Source organism: Gekko japonicus, unplaced genomic scaffold, assembly GCF_001447785.1.
Source record: "Gekko japonicus isolate JY-2015 unplaced genomic scaffold, Gekko_japonicus_V1.1 scaffold299, whole genome shotgun sequence".
Classification (NCBI taxonomy): Eukaryota; Metazoa; Chordata; class Lepidosauria; order Squamata; family Gekkonidae; genus Gekko; species Gekko japonicus.
Window position 1 is genome coordinate 254,056 of NW_015170896.1, and position 16,155 is coordinate 270,210.

At 50.1% G+C, this 16,155-nt stretch overlaps 2 protein-coding genes across 3 annotated transcripts in view; one reads left to right on the forward strand and one right to left on the reverse strand.

Moving 5' to 3' along the window:
* The first annotated feature begins 953 nt into the window (after positions 1–953).
* On the forward strand, positions 954–11,698 carry AKT1S1 (AKT1 substrate 1 (proline rich)). 2 transcript variants are annotated; one of them, XM_015418546.1, is made up of 5 exons: positions 954–1,029; positions 1,753–2,219; positions 6,719–6,796; positions 9,499–9,647; positions 11,511–11,698. In XM_015418546.1, the coding sequence occupies exons 2-5, from the start codon at positions 1,754–1,756 to the stop codon at positions 11,652–11,654; spliced, it is 837 nt and encodes a 278-aa protein (XP_015274032.1). In that variant the 5' UTR covers positions 954–1,029; position 1,753; the 3' UTR covers positions 11,655–11,698. The 2 variants fall into 2 exon arrangements, with proteins under 2 accessions (XP_015274032.1, XP_015274033.1); XM_015418547.1 differs by having other exon boundaries at positions 1,026–1,073.
* A 1,187-nt stretch (positions 11,699–12,885) lies between these two features.
* The window catches only part of LOC107116601 (tetraspanin-4-like), a 17,610-nt gene continuing 14,340 nt past the window's right edge, over positions 12,886–16,155 (reverse strand). Inside the window, exons 7-8 of the mRNA XM_015418541.1 lie at positions 15,601–15,684; positions 12,886–13,312 (exon numbers count right to left, since the gene is read on the reverse strand). Of these exons, the coding sequence (XP_015274027.1) occupies positions 13,244–13,312; positions 15,601–15,684 (153 nt within the window). The 3' untranslated portion in view covers positions 12,886–13,243. The remainder of the gene's footprint in view (positions 13,313–15,600; positions 15,685–16,155) is intronic.

Sequence of the window (16,155 nt, forward strand, 5' to 3'; positions counted from 1 at the left end):
AATTTGGCAATAACACTGGACTACACTGCGGGGCTGTTGTTGTAAACCTCCGCTTCCCCTTATTCTGCAACATAGGGATAACATCACCGTGTGTGTGTGTTTTGTAAATCTGAAATATGGTCACAAAATCTGTCAGTCACGACTCTCCCTCGGTACAGTTAACCGAGGGAAAGTATTACACGGTTTCTTTCTCTTCAACTAGTTTCTTTGGTATTAAACACTTAAAAATTCATATTTTGATCCCCGCAAGAAGATCGGAGTGCGAAAGGGCTTCAGTTATTTTTCTCAGAGGGTAACGACAATCCACTGTAAAATTGCAGCTCAGATAATATCTGGGATTTCTCCTTTGTATCCTATGAGCACTTGTCACTTTTACCTCTCTAAGGAGAAACAAACATGGCCCCAAGAGTAATCAGGAAATCCGGTCACTTTTCCATTCCTGTGTATTTAAATAGTCTCGCCATCTTTACTTCGGGCAGCCCTTACTTGGTTCGTTCGCAATCTCACTTCCGGTCATCTGCGCCGGGCGTCATGAAGCTTTCCCCGCCATTTTTAAAGGGTCACTTTCTACTACATTCAATAGATTCGGGTGGGTACCCGTGTCTGAGGAGAGGAGTATGCACGCGAAAGCTCACACCCTGAATAAAACTTTGTTGGTCTTAAAGGTGCCGCTGGACTAAAACTTTTTTCCGCTACGTTCGATCTTCGCCTATTCCATTTTAGCGCTTATTTGTGCGCGTGCGTGTTTATGTCTGTGCGCGAGCGCTTGCCATCTTTTTTTAGGGACCAATCGTCACCGCCTCCATCTTTGAATTGGGCATTTCCCCCTCCCACACGCACACACCCCTTTCCTCCATATTCCCCCCCACAAACGCCATCTTTATAAAGGGCACGGCGTGGACGGCATACTCATGTCTTGTGAGGGCAGCCGGAGGAGGCGGAGCTTTGGGAAGGGGGAGGAGAAGGAGGCGGAGGCGGTTGTTGTTTAGAGGTGGAGGGGGGCTTCAGTGTCCCAGAAGGGGGTCAAAGGTGAGAGGTCAGGATCCAGAGTGGTGACCCTGAGTGGGGGAAGGGTGAGTGTGGGGAGGGAGCTCAGATGCGCTGGAAGGTAACGGGGCCCCCATTCCCTCCTCGACACCCCCTGAGGGCTCGGGAGGGGGCAGTCCCCCACCCTTGTTGATGCCTACTTTCCCCTCCCCTTCGTGTTGTTTGTTCAGTAAAGTCTCCTCCCTTTTGTGGCATGCCTGGAACATTTTGCTTGCTTGCTTGCTTGTGAATCCAGTAGCACTGCTTTCCTCGCCTTACTCTTGCTTCTCCTGGAAGGAAACCAGGAGCTCTCATGACTCGGTTTCCTCTGCTGTAGCCTCCTCAGTTGTATTCCTCTCCCAGAGAATCCGAGCCCCTCTGAGTAGACGTAGGGCTCCGAGCCCCTCGGAGTGGACTGAGGAGTCCTTGGCTCCTTCTTAGCCCCTCTGAGCAAACCCAGAGCTTCTAGCACCTCCCAAGCCTACTAGCCCAGGCTGAGGAGACCTGGCTCCTTCCTAGCCCCTCTAAGCAGACCGTAGCCTTGTAGTCCTTCTCTGCAGCCTCATGAGTCCCCAGCTCCCCTAAGGGGCGTTTCTGGTCCTCCTTGCTCAAACCTAGTCGACTGAAATCTTCATGCCTCCCTTCCGTCCTCCCCAGCTTTCCCCGGGAGAAGTAGGAGTCTTGGTAGTTAACGCACAAATCCCTTTTCTTCTTGTTCCCCCGCAGGATGACAACCATGGCAGACAACCACAAGGAGAGCTGGGCAGCCCTGGTAGCTGCAGCGGAACAATACCGGCGTCAGACTGGCAACGAAGTAGTGCTGCTCACGGCCTTCAGGGCCCCTCCCCCTGGCGGCTTTGACTACTTGCAGCACGGCAGCGGGGCCCTGGCTGACGCCCTTCAACGCTACCTCGAAGACATTGCAGTGGTCCACAAAACCACGGCCTTCACTTATGCTGCCCGTCCTCCCGCAGCCCCTTCCCTGCCCCCCAACCACAGCCCCTACTCTCGCAGCTATCCCTCCACCGGTGCCCCAGACGAGCCTGCCCCGCACAGGACGCCTACCTCCCAGGGGCCTTTGCCACAGGCTTCTGGAGGCCAGGAGCCTGAAGAGGAAGATGATGAAGGAGACAGGAACACACTGACGGAAGTGGAGCAGCCGGGTGGGAGAGACCATCCCAGCGACACCACCGGTAAGTCTATTGACGCACGCACAGGGAGCTGCCTTATACTGAATCAGATCAGGGGTCAGTATTGTATGTTCTGACTGGCAGCCGCTCTCCAGGCTTACCGGTGGAGGTCTTTTCACATCACCTGCTACCTGATCCTTAACTGGAGGTGCCAGGAATTGAACCTGGGACCCTTTGCAGGCTGAGCAGATGCTCTGCTACTGAGCCACGCCCCTACCCACAGTCTACGTAGAGTTTCTTTTGGCTGTATGTGGTGGAGTTAGTGCGCTTTTCCTTGGACACAGTGAAGAAGAAACTAGATTGTGTGCTGGAACCCCTTTGGGAGCAGTGAATCAGGGATTTTTCACTTTAGGGAAAAAAAAAGATTTGGGGGGGAAGGACGTGATAGAGATTTATAAATGGACAGGCAAAACAAAATACTGCTTTACTCAGTGTGTAGTTAAATTGTGGAATTTACTGCCAGTGGATGTAGTGATAGCCATGAGCACAGATAGTGTTATAAAGGAATTAGACAGGTTCATGGAGGAGAAGTCTCTCAACTATTACCAGCCATGGTGAGTGGAGGGGACCTCCATCTACAGAGGAAGCAAGGGAATACCTATGTTTGGAAGCAACATCAAGGGAAGACCTTGGCACCTGTACCCTGTTTGTTGGCCCTCTAAGATAACTGTTTGCTGGACCAGGTGGCGCACTGGTGCCTTCCTCTGCTGTGTTGGTTAAAGGACCCATTGTTATAGTACTTGAGTCTTGAACTTGTGAGTTCAAGTCCTGGCAAAACTTGCAGCCCCTAAAGTGGGGAGGCTGACGGTGAGCAAAAGGAGAACAGCAGGGGTGCCTCTGAGTTTTGTGGGGAGCCAGGGCAAAACACTCGCTCTCCAGTGACAGAGACACACACACACCCTTGGCTTTTCCTATACGTATGTTCACACACCCTCCTGGAGGAGGGAGAACGGCATGAGATTCATTCTGCCGGAAGCCCCATCAGCACCTGGGGGAAGAAGAAGGAATAGAGTCCTCTGGGGCTGTATCCCATTTCCTGGGGGCAGCCCATGAGCCAAGCATGCTCAGTCAACACCTGGACCTCTGCAAGGTTCTTCCCTTCTGGCAGGTGCCTCATCCTACTGACCCTTGATGCCGGCCGTGCTAGCAAGCGAGAACGCGGCTGAAGTCATACTCCAGTGGTGTTCCTTGCGCCTCAGAGCTCATTTAGCAAGTACAGAAGGGGAGGGGGGAAGCGGGGAGACCTTTGCCTTACAGGACCGTTGCCCCACCCTGCCCTTTTGGCCTTTCCCCAACCCTTGTTTCCTTATTAACGAACAAAAGAGGTCCAACATGACGCCCCAGAGTCTTAAAATACAAAATGCTTTGTGCAGGTGTGCTCCTTAAACTTAAGCCGGTTTGGCCAAAAGTCATATTTATATTCTGAATTATTGTATTCCAGGACTATGTCTCAACACAGTGAGATGGTGGCTTATTTATGTTTAAAGAGAAAACACTTTGCCCGTTGCGACCTACATTATTCTTATGTTTATTTAGTCTCTTTCTATCCTGCCCTTCCTCCAGGCAGTACAGAGCGACTTATACGGTTCTCTCCATTTTTCTTCACAACCACAACCCTGTGAGGGAGGTTAGGGTGAGAGAGAGCGACAGGCCCAAGGCCATCCAACAAGCTTCGTGGCAGAGTGGAGAGCCAGCGTGGTGTACTGGTTTAGAGTGGCAGACTCTAATCTCCCCATGAAGCCAGCTGGGTGACCCTAGGTCAGTCACAGCTCTTTCAGAGCGCTCTCAGCCCAAAAAATAAGTCTAGCTCGCCACCTAGTGGTTGTTGTTGTTGTTTTCAGTCGCACAGTTGAGTCTGACTCTTCGCGACCTCATGGACCAGATCCCGCCAGGCCCTCCTGTCTTCCGCCGTCCTCTGAAGTTTGCTCAACTTCATGTTCGTTGCATCTATGACACTGTCTAACCATCTCATCCTTTGCCGTCCCCGTCTTCTTTGACCTGCAATCTTTCCCAGCGTCAGGGTCTTCTCCAGTGAGTGCTCCCTTCTCATTGGTGGCCAAAGTATTTGAGCTCCAGTTTCATTATCTGGCCTTCCAGGGAACAGTCAGGGTTGATTTCTTTTAGGATTGACTGATTTGATCTTCTTGCAGTCCAAGGGACTCTCAAGAGTCTTCTCCAGCACCATAGTTCAAAAGAATCTATTCTTATAGTCCAACTCTCACAGCTAGTGGTGCATAACGGTAAAGAGCTAGAACTTTAGGCTACCAGACAATTTTAGGATCTCCTGGCCATACTACACATGATACCCTACGATGATGATTATTATTATTATGATTGTCATCATCATCATGGCAGTGTGGAGAGACGATCCTCCCGCATCCTAGTCTGATACTCTTTGCCACACTGGCACTTTTTATACCTTGCATTAAAAAATGCTTAAATAAATGTTGTTCTCACCATAAAACATAATAATGTCTTAATTTAACGAGCCATTGTGTTGGATCCAGCTAGCTTTTCTGCTGGTGAAAAGGGAAGAGGTGGCCCCTGTGGCCAGCAAAAAGTCTGTGCCAGGGTTCATGGGGATGTTCGTGTATAAAAGCCCATGTGGAATGGGGGCTGGACTAAAGGGGGATGTTGGGATGGAGTGAGAAAGCTGGCTGGCTCCTGCGGAGCATATCCGTATCACTGCAGATGTGGGCGAGGGCGAAGAGGTGACCAGATAAATGTGTGGCAGAAGGGGGACGCCACCTGGTAGCTTTTGGGCACCCGCTCTTCATCATGGCTCCGCCCCAGCTCAGCCTCACTTTCTGATCTTTCGATCGGTCACCATCCTGCCCAGCAGCCCCTCGCCATGCCCATCTGTTTAATGAACATGATACTGGCGCAGTTCCGCAGGGCATACAAGACTGAGCTCTTCCGCCAGGCCTTTGCATAGGAGCCGCCGCCGTCACTGTACCACCACCAAGTTGCCATCTTCTACGGTGGATTAGATCTGGAGGTGAGCCGGCCCTGGGCAGACGCCTAGTTAACCGAAGAATGCTTGTTGTCAGGTTAGGTTGATGAATGGAATTCATCTTGGATTAAGCAAATTTAACATCAAGAGCACCGCACTTTACTTAATGACTGTTTTATACTGTTTAATGATTGTTTTTATGTTGTTTTAGTCGTTGTTATGGCAATTGCCTCTGTTGTAGCCGCCCTGAGCCTGCTGGGGGAGGGCGGGGTATAAATCTAATAATAAATAAATAAATAAAATAAATACTCTGACTGAGGCCAAAACCAGTGCTGAGAACGTCTTCGGACAGCGCTGGCTCTTCGGCTTTGAAACGGAGATGAGCACCACAACCCTAGAGACGGATTCGACTGGCTTTCGAGCAAGGGAACCTTTACCTCGGTGAGCCAGAGCCCCTCCCCGGTCACACCTTCCATTCCCATTGGCCCAGTAGCAGACCTCCTTTATTGGAAAGTCACCTCGGGATATCCCCTCTTCAGATCAACCCCCGTACCACTCTGAGACTGAAAATGCAGACAAACCCTCCCTTGCCCTGGCTCTTTCCCCTGTTAAAATAGGACGCTGATTCCTTAAATTAAGGGGTCAGTGCTGGAGGCCCCTGAGCCAAATCTGCCTTATAAGAGTCGGCAGCTGTGGGTGTGGCTGCAGTCTAGAGACAAAAGTTATGTCAAGTTACAGCAATAGCCCCTGCTGGTGGGCCACTGTAAGGGTGGGCATTTTGACGTGCTGGCCCACCCACTTCCTCCCAATTCCCGAAGTCACTTTCCATGAAAAGTGGTCATTGGCCCTGACTTTGAATGCATTGCTGGGGGGGGGATGTGTGCATACTTCAGGCAACATTTTAGAGTCAGAAATATGGTTTCGATATAAGGTACCGAGGAAATGTCGTGAGGAAGTCTAGGAAAACTGGCTGTCAAGTTTCTAGTGCTGCATCAACTCCCATTCACGTCATAGACAGATTCAGAATGCATTAGGAGCACAGCGTATTTTAGGAAACAAACAGAAACATTTTATTCTGCATTCCTCAGTAGCAGAAAGTCTCTTCTATTTATTCTCCTGTATAGCTCCTGCCAACCTAGCAGTTCGAAAGCAAGAAATTGCAAGTAGATAAATAGGTACCACTTCGGTGGGAAGGTAACAGCGTTCCGTGCACCTTGGTGTTTAGTCACGCCGGCCACATGACCACGGAAACGTCTTTGGACAGCGCTGGCTCTTCGGCTTTGAAGCGGAGATGAGCACCGCAACCCTAGAGTCGGACTCGACTGGCTTTCGAGCAAGGGAACCTTTACCTTTACTAAGCAGAAACATTGATCTATATGAGATTCCCGAAGTGGAATATAAGTGAGGCCAGTAAAGAAACTGTCAGAAGTATTAAAGCCTGCCCCCATGTAGCTCAGAGATGTCTGCTCTCTTCTTACCCCTGAATAGGGATTCTCTGCACCAACAATTGTGATTCCACTGTGTTTTTCCCCAAAATCTTCCTTCCCAGGTCTGTTTGTGATGGATGAGGATTCCCCAAGCCAAGAATACGAGCCTTTCTTTGACTCTGACCCAGAGAGCACTGATGGTGAGTGGGAACTGATCTAGAATGACCTGGGTCCGGGGACACACTTGGCTTTTTTCGGAGTGGAGGTTCCCTTGTGTAAAATGAGCATTGTGCTGTCCGAGAAAGCCTTAGTAGTTCAGGGACTCCAGCACCGGAATCAGTGGAGGTAGGCCTGGCCTCTGGATGCCAGATTTCCCCACCATTGGAATCAATGGGGATCAGCCTGGCCTTGGTGGAAGGGTTTGAGTGGTCTAATATTTTTATCCCACCCTTTTTAGCCAGCTTGGCGTAGTGGTCAAGAGCAGTGGACTCTAATCTGGAGAATTGGGTTGTCAGAAATATGGTTTCGACATAAGGTACCGAAGAAATGTCTTGAGGAAATCTAGGAAAACTGGCTGTCAAGTTTCTAGTGCCGCATCAACTCCCATTCACGTCATAGACAGATTCAGAATGCATTACAAGCACAGCGTATTTTAGGAAACAAACAGAAACGTTTTATTCTGCATTCCTCAGTAGTGGAAAGTCTCTTCTATTTATTCTCCTGTAAGCAGAAACATTGATCTATATGAGATTTCCGAAGTGGAATATGAGTGAGGCCAGAAAAGAAACTGTCAGAAGTATTAAAGCCATATAGTTCAGAGATGGCTGCTCACTTCTTACCCATGAATAGGGATTCTCTGCACCAGCAATTGTGATTCCACTGTGGTTTTCCCCCCAAAACTTCCTTCCCAGGTCTGTTTGTGATGGATGAGGATTCCCCAAGCCAAGAATACGAGCCTTTCTTTGACTCTGACCCAGAGAGCACTGATGGTGAGTGGGAGCTGATCCAGAATGACCTGGGTCCGGGGACACACTGGGCTTTTTTCGGAGTGGGGGTTCCCTTGTGTAAAATGAGCGTTATGCTGTCCGAGAAAGCCTTAGTAGAAGAGTTCAGGGACTCCAGCACCGGAATCAGTGGAGGTAGGCCTGGCCTCTGGATGCCAGATTTCCCCACCATTGGAATCAATGAGGATCAGCCTGGCCTTGGTGGAAGGGTTTGAGTAGTCTAATATTTTTATCCCACCCTTTTTAGCCAGCTTGGCGTAGTGGTCAAGAGCAGTGGACTCTAATCTGGAGAATTGGGTTTGATTCCCCACTACTCCACTTGAAGCCAGTCACAGTTCTCTCAGGGCTCTCTCAGCCCCACCTACCTCACAGAGTGTCTGTTGTGGGGAGAGGAAGGGAAGACGACTGTAAGCTGCTCTGAGACTCCTTTGGGTAGAAGAAGAAGAAGAGATTGGATTTATACCCCGCCTTTCACTACCTGAAGGAGTCTCAGAGCGGCTTACAGTCTCGTTTCCCTTCCCCTCCCCACAACAGGCACCCTGTGAGGTAGGTGGGGCTGAGAGAGCTCTTTCGAGGACTGCTCTTGAGAGAACAGCTCTGAGAGAACTTGTGACTGACCCAGGGTCACACCAGCAGCTGCATGTGGAGGAGTGGGGAATCAAACCCCGTTCTCCCAGATTAGAGTCCACATTCCTAACTGCTACACCAAAGAGCGGGGTATAAAAACCAACACTTCTTCTTTATCTCACCCGTTTCTGTTTTTGTCCAACAGCACCATCTCAGGTGCTCCCTGACCATTCCCTGGGCACGTTGTATCTTTGGGCAGCCATCCTCAGCCCTTTCCAACCCTGGGACTCACGCAAGCGCATGGTGCTTCGCTTTGCCTATTATGAGGAAGCTCCGGCGTTTCCCATCACTGTATATGTTGCCCTTTTGAACCGTTTCCCCAGATCCTACAGTAGGGTATGTTGGTTTGATTAGGGAGACCAGAGTTCAGATCTCCACCCGGCTGAAAAGGGTGACCTTGTTCCAGGCACTGTCACCCAGCCAGCGTAGTGTCGTGGTCCGAGTGTTGCACTAAGGTCTAGGAGACCCGCGGTTCAAATCCCCACTCTGCCATGGAAGCTTGGTGTGTGACCTTGGGCCAGTCATGCACTCCCTCACCAGCCTGACCTCCCTCACAAGGTTGTTGTGAGAGTAAAAGAGAGGCAAAGAGAATGGTGTGAGCTGCTTTGGGTCCCCAACGGTGAGCCAAGGCGGGGTATAAATGAGATAAGTAAACAGCCAGCCTTGCAGAGTGTTTGGAATAAGGGGGGGGGGGGGCAAGGAAAGATTTGCAGGTGGGGCTGCCTGAACCACATTGTGTGTTCTCGGCATGGAGCTTTGAGCGCTTCTGCATTCAGCCTGCTTTATGGAGGTCCATCTGGGTCCCCTGGCCTGATGAGTCCCCTCCTTCCAGCCTCTGTCCGTCCCCTCCCATAGAACGGACCACTTGTGCTCAAAGAGGCCCTGAGTTCTGAGAGCTGTTGCGATACTGGGGTGGGGTGGAGGAGGGAAGGAGGTGGGGAGGGATTTGTGTACGGGTGGGGAGTTCCCAAGTCATTCCCCCCCCCGCGTGCTTCCTCATTGGCCCTGGTTTGTATTTATCAATTATTAAAGTGGATGCTCTCTTGCTGGGGGTTTTCCCATCTGCTTTATTTTATATTCTTTCCTTGCATTGTTTTTAATTTTGTGTGTAAGCTGCCTTGGAGGCCCCCGGGGTACATATCTCTTTTAAAGAACCGTGAACATGCCACGGATCTCTCTAATTGGTCTGTCTTGGCTTCTTTTTATTTTTGATTTCTTGCTGTCCCTCTAAATCCACCCCCCTTTTCTACCCCTCTTTTGTCTTTCTCCAGATGGGAGTCTGAGTGAGGAGACCCCCGGGCAAATGGCCCCTCCGCCCCTCAGCCACCAATATGCCAAGTCCCTGCCCGTCTCGGTGCCAATCTGGGGGTTTAAGGAGCAGCGGCAAGAGATGCGCTCCTCTGATGAGGAGAACAGCAAGGTGGGTTGGAGCGGAAGATGTGGATTTGGCGGGCAGCCCCCGGGGAAGGGGAAGGCATGGGAAGGGGAAGGCATCTCCAGAACTCTAGACCTTCCTTTGGGCAGGCAGGTGGCGATATTGTCTCCTCACAAACATCTTAAGGAAATAAGGTCTCATGCACATGACATGGCTTGCATCTTGTGCGTGGAGAAATGGGTAGTGGGTGTGTAATTCAGCAGTCAAAGACCCCTGCTTTGGAAAGTTTCTAGTCCTCATGAGAGAAGCTTGAGGGCGTGTGGACAGTGCTGGGGGAAAGAAAGGAGTGCGGGTTGAGCAAAATGTTTTGTTTTAAGTGCTAAGGACTAAAGATCCCTGCGTAGCGCTCTCGCCCTTTCCATGGCTTGCAGAATAAATTCGGGAAAACAGTTTTAATATGTGCATTTCAAACAAGATCCAGAGCAATACTTTCTTGCTGTGGAATTTTGACTCGGTGCGCAGTAAAAAATGCTCAGTTCCTCATTCATCGATCTTCCAGACAGAATGCCTCCATGATTTAGAAAATACCAAAATTTTCGTCTTATCAAAATTAATAAATAAGGAGTTCTGGTTACAGAATGAAATAAATGCTGATAGGGAGTGCTTTAATCCCACCTTGGTAAAGGAAAGAACTGCTGCATCATCCGCATATAAATGAGATAGGAACCGTGGCTGAGTTGAATTTGGGAGCGTGTCCGCCAATTTTGGTCGAATAGGAGGGGAGATCTGAAAGGCTTTTCCTCCAAGCATTCTTTTTCAAAAAAAATTTCAAAACTCCAGTAGCATATTTTCTTTTTAGAATGACTGGAATGCTTTTTAATCCAAGGTTTTTCATGCTCAAAAAATGTGTAGCATGAAAAAGCATGAAGACTTTTCCCCATTTCATTCATTGGCTGTTTCTTAAAAGCAGAGATATGGAAAAGTCAGAGAAACTAGAGAACACTGAAAGAGGCTCACATGAAATATCTTTTTGATCTTAAAAGCAGTTCACTCAGTCCAAATGTATGGCATGAAAAAGTCGGAGGACTCCCTTAACTTTTTGGAATGGAAACATTTTGATATTTGGGGAGCACGGGGGGGAAAAAACCTACGATTCCCCCCCCCCCTTTTGGAATGGGTGAAATGAAGAACAGGGTTTTACTCAATGTAGCATGATTTTTTTTACATAAGACAATCGACAGCATTAAGTAATGAACCTTCCTTCTTATGCTGTAGAAATATATAACATTCTCAAGATTTTTTAAATTTAAATGGAACAGTTAAAGTGTTATAATGTGCTAAAAGGACAATGCATTATTAAGCAGTGTTTTTAGCATTATAAATTTTAACTGAATATCAAAATCTGTTGGTAATCCTACCTATTGTAACTGTCTGAGAGTTTATGTTCAAATAATACGGGCCAACCGAATTAACAATATTATTTTTTTAACTCAAAATATAAACAAAAGCAATGGATTCCTAGCAGTAAAAGCAGTTGATTTACTGGGGAACCCACAGAACGTCCAGTAAATGTATTTAATCATATGCAAGACTAGGTTTTTTCCAAGGGATACCATAAAAGGTGGAGTGCCTTACATTTCCATACATACCAGTTGCTTGTGGACCGGGTAAGAGTCCTGGACGGGCCGGTTTCGGCCCCCGAGGCTTATATTTGACACCCCTGGTCTAAAGAGAGTGCACTTTCCGTAAACCTTCTGCAGTCATATGACACTTGGGCAGACTGACCCTACTCAGCCTTCTTCAGCTGGAGACTAGCCCTGCTCATGACCCGTGGGAGCGAGGAAAGGGGGGAGCCAGTGGGGTGTCCTTAAAGGTTGTTGACGCCCTTCTTTCTCTTCCTCTCGTCAGCATTCGTCCCCCGATCTCGAGAAGATCGCTGCCAGCATGCGGGCACTGGTGCTGCGGGTGTCGGATGGCACGGAGATGTTCGGAGACCTGCCTCGGCCGCGGCTCAACACGAGTGACTTCCAGAAGCTACAGCGGAAGTACTAGCAGATCTGGGCAGTCTCCTTCCTTCCCCTCCGCCCCGCCTCCCCCCCACCGTACCCTCCCCCCTCCCCTCGGTGGACAGGGTTGGATGCTCCCCATACAGCCCCTCCTCTGAGATCTTACAAGCTTTAAAGTGATAACTTCAATTGCACACTACAGTTGGGACGGGGGACGGAGAACTTCTCGCTCCCTCCTCCCCTCCCTGAGCAAATAGAAACCTGCCCCGTTTCTCTTCCTTGGGAATCCCAGAGGTGCAGCGCCTCTCCAGTGGGGTTCCCTTCCCGTTCAAGAGAAGGCAACACTACAGACGTTTTGAAACGACACTACCAGCTCTGCCCCGTCCCCGTCCAGCCCTGGCTGCTGAAGTGTCACTTAGACGTTTCTCTCCTCCCTTCCCCATAAGAAGTGTCTTAAGATCCTTTGCACATAAGCTGGGTTTGTCTATAGAGTTTTTAGTTTTGAGCCAAGCGTCTCTCGTTGGGGAGAGAAGGGGGGGGAGTCTGGGGAGGGGTTCCTTGTTAACCCAGTTTGCCCTCCCCACGCGTTCAGTCTCTCCCGGTTTCCGGAAGTGGTATTTCAGGGTCGTTTTTCTATTGGGGAGGGCGGTGCAAATCTGGGGGGATCGCCCCAGGCAGACGGGATGTAACGGGGGCTCCAGGAGTCACGTACAGCCCTCTGTCGTCTTTCCCTCCCCTCTCCTTTCCCCAGCGTACTTTTGTATCAGATTCTCGGGGGCCCGCGGAGGCCCTGGCCCCCTATATTTTTGTCCAAAGATGAATGGTGAATTGGAAGGGGGAGGATGTCTTTGTCTCCTTCCCACCAGCCTACCAGCCAATAAAGAAAATACTGACTTTTACCAACCTGGCTTCCCTGTTGTCTGATTGGCGGGAAAAGAAGCAGGGAAGACGTTTAAGCAGGGAGGGGGTTGTACAGCATATTTCTCGAAGCGGATTTTAAAAGCGTGGTTCATTTCTGGGAGCAGCACTGAAAACCGTGGCTTGGCGGGGGTGGCTGAACGGAGCCTGCGTTTTAAACACTGTTCCTGGCAATAAAACTGCAGAAGAAAATCACTTCCCTGTGCTCATCTCCCGCTTCGTCTCAGAAAATTGGGAGTGTGGGTGAAACAGGAGGGGGTGAAAATTTAACTCCCACATTCCAGCTTTCCTATGTCAGGTGTGAAGGACCTTTGGGGAGAAGAGAGGCTACAATGAGAAAAACCAAGAAGAGCTGGAGCAAGGTTTGTATTGTTTAATTGGTACTCAGTATAGTTCTGTTATATACAAAAGCAACAGAATTGGGGGGGAGGCTATATGATACAAAACAGAAAGAACACAGAGGCTGAGACAAAAGGAAGTGGAGCCCCAGTTGAGTGGGGAAGAGAGGGTCGGGCAGCCAAAGAGAAAGAAGGGTTTCTCCTCCCCACTCCAGGTTAAAATATGTTTGAATAAATGATGAGGATTTGGCCTACGGCTTGGCCAAAAAAGGTGGAGAGGAAGGAAGGAAGGGGCTCCACAGGATCCAGAAATGCCCTTGTCTTCTCAACTGCATGCCCCTTTCGAGGATCCATGGACAGAGGGTGTCCTCAAACCAACTCAGTCATAATACTTCTCTGCCCGCCGGACCTGGCAGTACATCAGCATGGAGAACACGATGCCCAAGACCTGGGGAGAAGAGAGCAGGTGGGGTCAGAAAAGGCGATGACCCAGTCCTTCTCAGAAGGCTATCCTGTCACCCCTGCCCGGACAGGAAATCAACCGTCCCGACCCTGGATAATGGGAGCAGTCCTGGCAGGCAAGGTAGATGGACTCCTCGGGTGTGCAGGAAAATGAGACTGACCCTGAAGGAAGACTGGACAATGCTCCAGAAGAGACAGGATATTGAAAGCCCCTGAGAGTCTGTTAAAGGAGAAAAAAGGAACCGGCTCGTCCAAGCCCTTGACAGTTTAGAGCATCCTGGAAAAAGCTTGTTCCATCATTCTAAAAATGCAGAGTAGAGTAGTAGGGCCCACCCTAATTCTGTAGCAAAGACAGAGATCAACCAGTTTTGCAGTATGTCATGCCGGCCACATGACCACGGAAACATCTTCGGACAGCGCTGGCTCTTCGGATTGGAAACGGAGATGAGCACCGCAGCCCTAGAGTCAGACTCGACTGGCTTTCGAGCAAGGGAACCTTTACCTTTACCTTTATACACCCACCCACACACATTCTCCTCCCCCACTTCCCCCATCTACTACCAGATTAGTAAATCTGGGTTACTGGGGCAGACCAGCTATGATCAGATAGACCTCACAGAGCAGGTGTCCCCAGCCTTTTTGAGCCTGTGGGCACCTTTGGAACTCTGACACCGTGTGGTGGCCATAGTCAATGCTCCCTCTAAGCTGTGGAGTCTCGTGAGCAAAAATTCTGCTTTGTGAGCGACTGGCATTCAAGTGGTGAGCGAGCGGTTTGGCTACCGCATAAGTTAATTTGCTCTGGAAGCAGTGTTCCCTCTAAGCTGAGTTATTGTGAGCTAGCTCACCGTTTTTTAGCCTCCGACTCACACATTTTTGTCTCAGCTCAGGGAGGACGGCTCCAGAGCAAACTGATTTATGCAGGAGCCAAATCTTTTGCTCACAACTTTTTAACGCCTGTAGCTCACAAAGTAGATTTTTTTGCTCACAAAGACTCCACAGCTTAGAGGGAACATTGCTCTGGAGCCATCCTTCCTCAGCTGAGATAAAAATGTCTGAGCTGGGGGCCAAAAAGCCATGAGCTAGCTCACACTAACTCAGCTGAGAGGGAACACTGGCCACAAGATGTCTGCCGCAGCTTCCCATCAACCACACAGTGGAGATCCTTGTGCTGGGGTGGCAGCAGCTGCCGACAGAGTGACATTTTTTAAAAAATGTGCAAAGCCAATCAAATCTCTAATAGCGAACCAGAAGCCCTGCAGGGCAAAAAACCCCACCCGGCCCCACCTACTTCCTAAAAACACTTGGCAGGCACCAGAAAAGGCGTCAGCGGGTGTCCTGGTGCACACAGGCACTGGATTGGGGACCCCTGCCATAGACCAACTGACGTCTGGGGGTGGGACACCACAGTGGCGCCACTATACCATCTGACCTGGGTGCTGGACATTTAGACCTTGGGTTCTGTAGGTGGCGGGCATTGCACGTATGCCACCATTCTCTGATCGCGTCATGCAATGCAGAACTCTATTCTGGGCACAGAATTCAGCATCTTGAGACTTGCAGCTTCCGTTTCCTAAAGCAAATTGTAAAAGCCGGTGGCTGGTCCTTAAGGATGCAAATGGAGGCTGACGCCACTATACCATCTGACCTGGGCGCTGGACATTATTCAGGGGTCTGTTTCAGACCTTGGGTTCTGTAGGCATTGCACGTATGCCACCGTTCTCTGATCGCGTCAGGCAATCCAGAACTCTATTCCGGGCACAGAATTCAGCATCTTGAGACTGGCAGCTTCCGTTTCCTAAAGCAAATTGTAAAAGCCGGTGGCTGGTCCTTAAGGATGCAAATGGAGGCTGAAGAGCAGCGCTGGGCAAAATTGTGGAAATCTGCTGAGCAGGAGGCCCAGGGGGCAAGGGGCAAGGTGCGAGTGCCCACCAGTCTGACGCCATGTTCATACTTGCAGAGTGCCTTTCTGTCTTAACAACTAACTGATCCTACAGACCTTTGTCTCTCAACGACTAGAAACACAGCAAATTATCCAAAAACGAGCTGGCCTGCCGCCTGCGCAAAACTGTGCTGAGATTGCACAAAGCGATTCAGAACGCCGAGGCAGCTTTTCTCCCTGTGCGCAGCCCCGTCTAGAGCGGGATTCCATTTCCCTGTCTTCCTCCGGGAAAGCTGCATTCCCGGCTCCCACAACTGCAGTGGCCGGCGGATGGGCTGCGACGGGGATTTGCTTTGGGCCACTCGGCCGATCGGAGCCCCTCCCCTTCCTCTCACCTGGACCACAATGATGCAGGCGGCAAAGATGCCCATCGCAGAGATGTTCTGCCCCAGCCAGTTCTTCACCTTCCCATAACAGGGCTGCAGAGAGTGGAAACACACAAGGGCCTTAGAAAAGTCTTCCGGCATCGGACCGAAGGGCCGTCTAGTTCGGTGTCCTGTTTCCTCGCCTCCATTTTACCCTCAACAACAACCCTGTGAGGTAGGTTAGGCTGAGGGTGTTTGACCGGCCCGAGGTCACCCAGCGTGCTCCCATGGGAGAGTGGAGATATGACCCTGGGTCTCCCGGACCCCTAGGCCACAGTGCTTCCAGTTGGCTATAATGGCCAATGGGCACTGATAGGACTATCCTCCTTTGCATTTGTCTAACTCTCCCCTAAAAGAATCTAAGCCAAAAGCCATCACAATATCTCATGGCAGCAAGTTTGACAGCCAGTTTGGTGTAGTGGTTAGGAGCATGGACTCTAATCTGGGAGAACCGGGTTTGATTCCCCACTCCTCCACGTGCAGCTGCTGGTCAGAGCTGTTCTCTCAAGAGCAGTCCTCGGAAGA

What these genes read in the sequence shown, in the direction of transcription:
- AKT1S1 (XM_015418546.1), top strand. Translation starts at nt 1,754, where the DNA reads ATGACAACCATGGCAGACAACCACAAGGAGAGCTGGGCAGCCCTGGTA. An exon ending in CCATCCCAGCGACACCACCG is followed by an intron (nt 2,220 to 6,718) that starts GTAAGTCTATTG and finishes CTTCCTTCCCAG; the next exon opens with GTCTGTTTGTGATGGATGAG. An exon ending in TGACCCAGAGAGCACTGATG is followed by an intron (nt 6,797 to 9,498) that starts GTGAGTGGGAAC and finishes GTCTTTCTCCAG; the next exon opens with ATGGGAGTCTGAGTGAGGAG.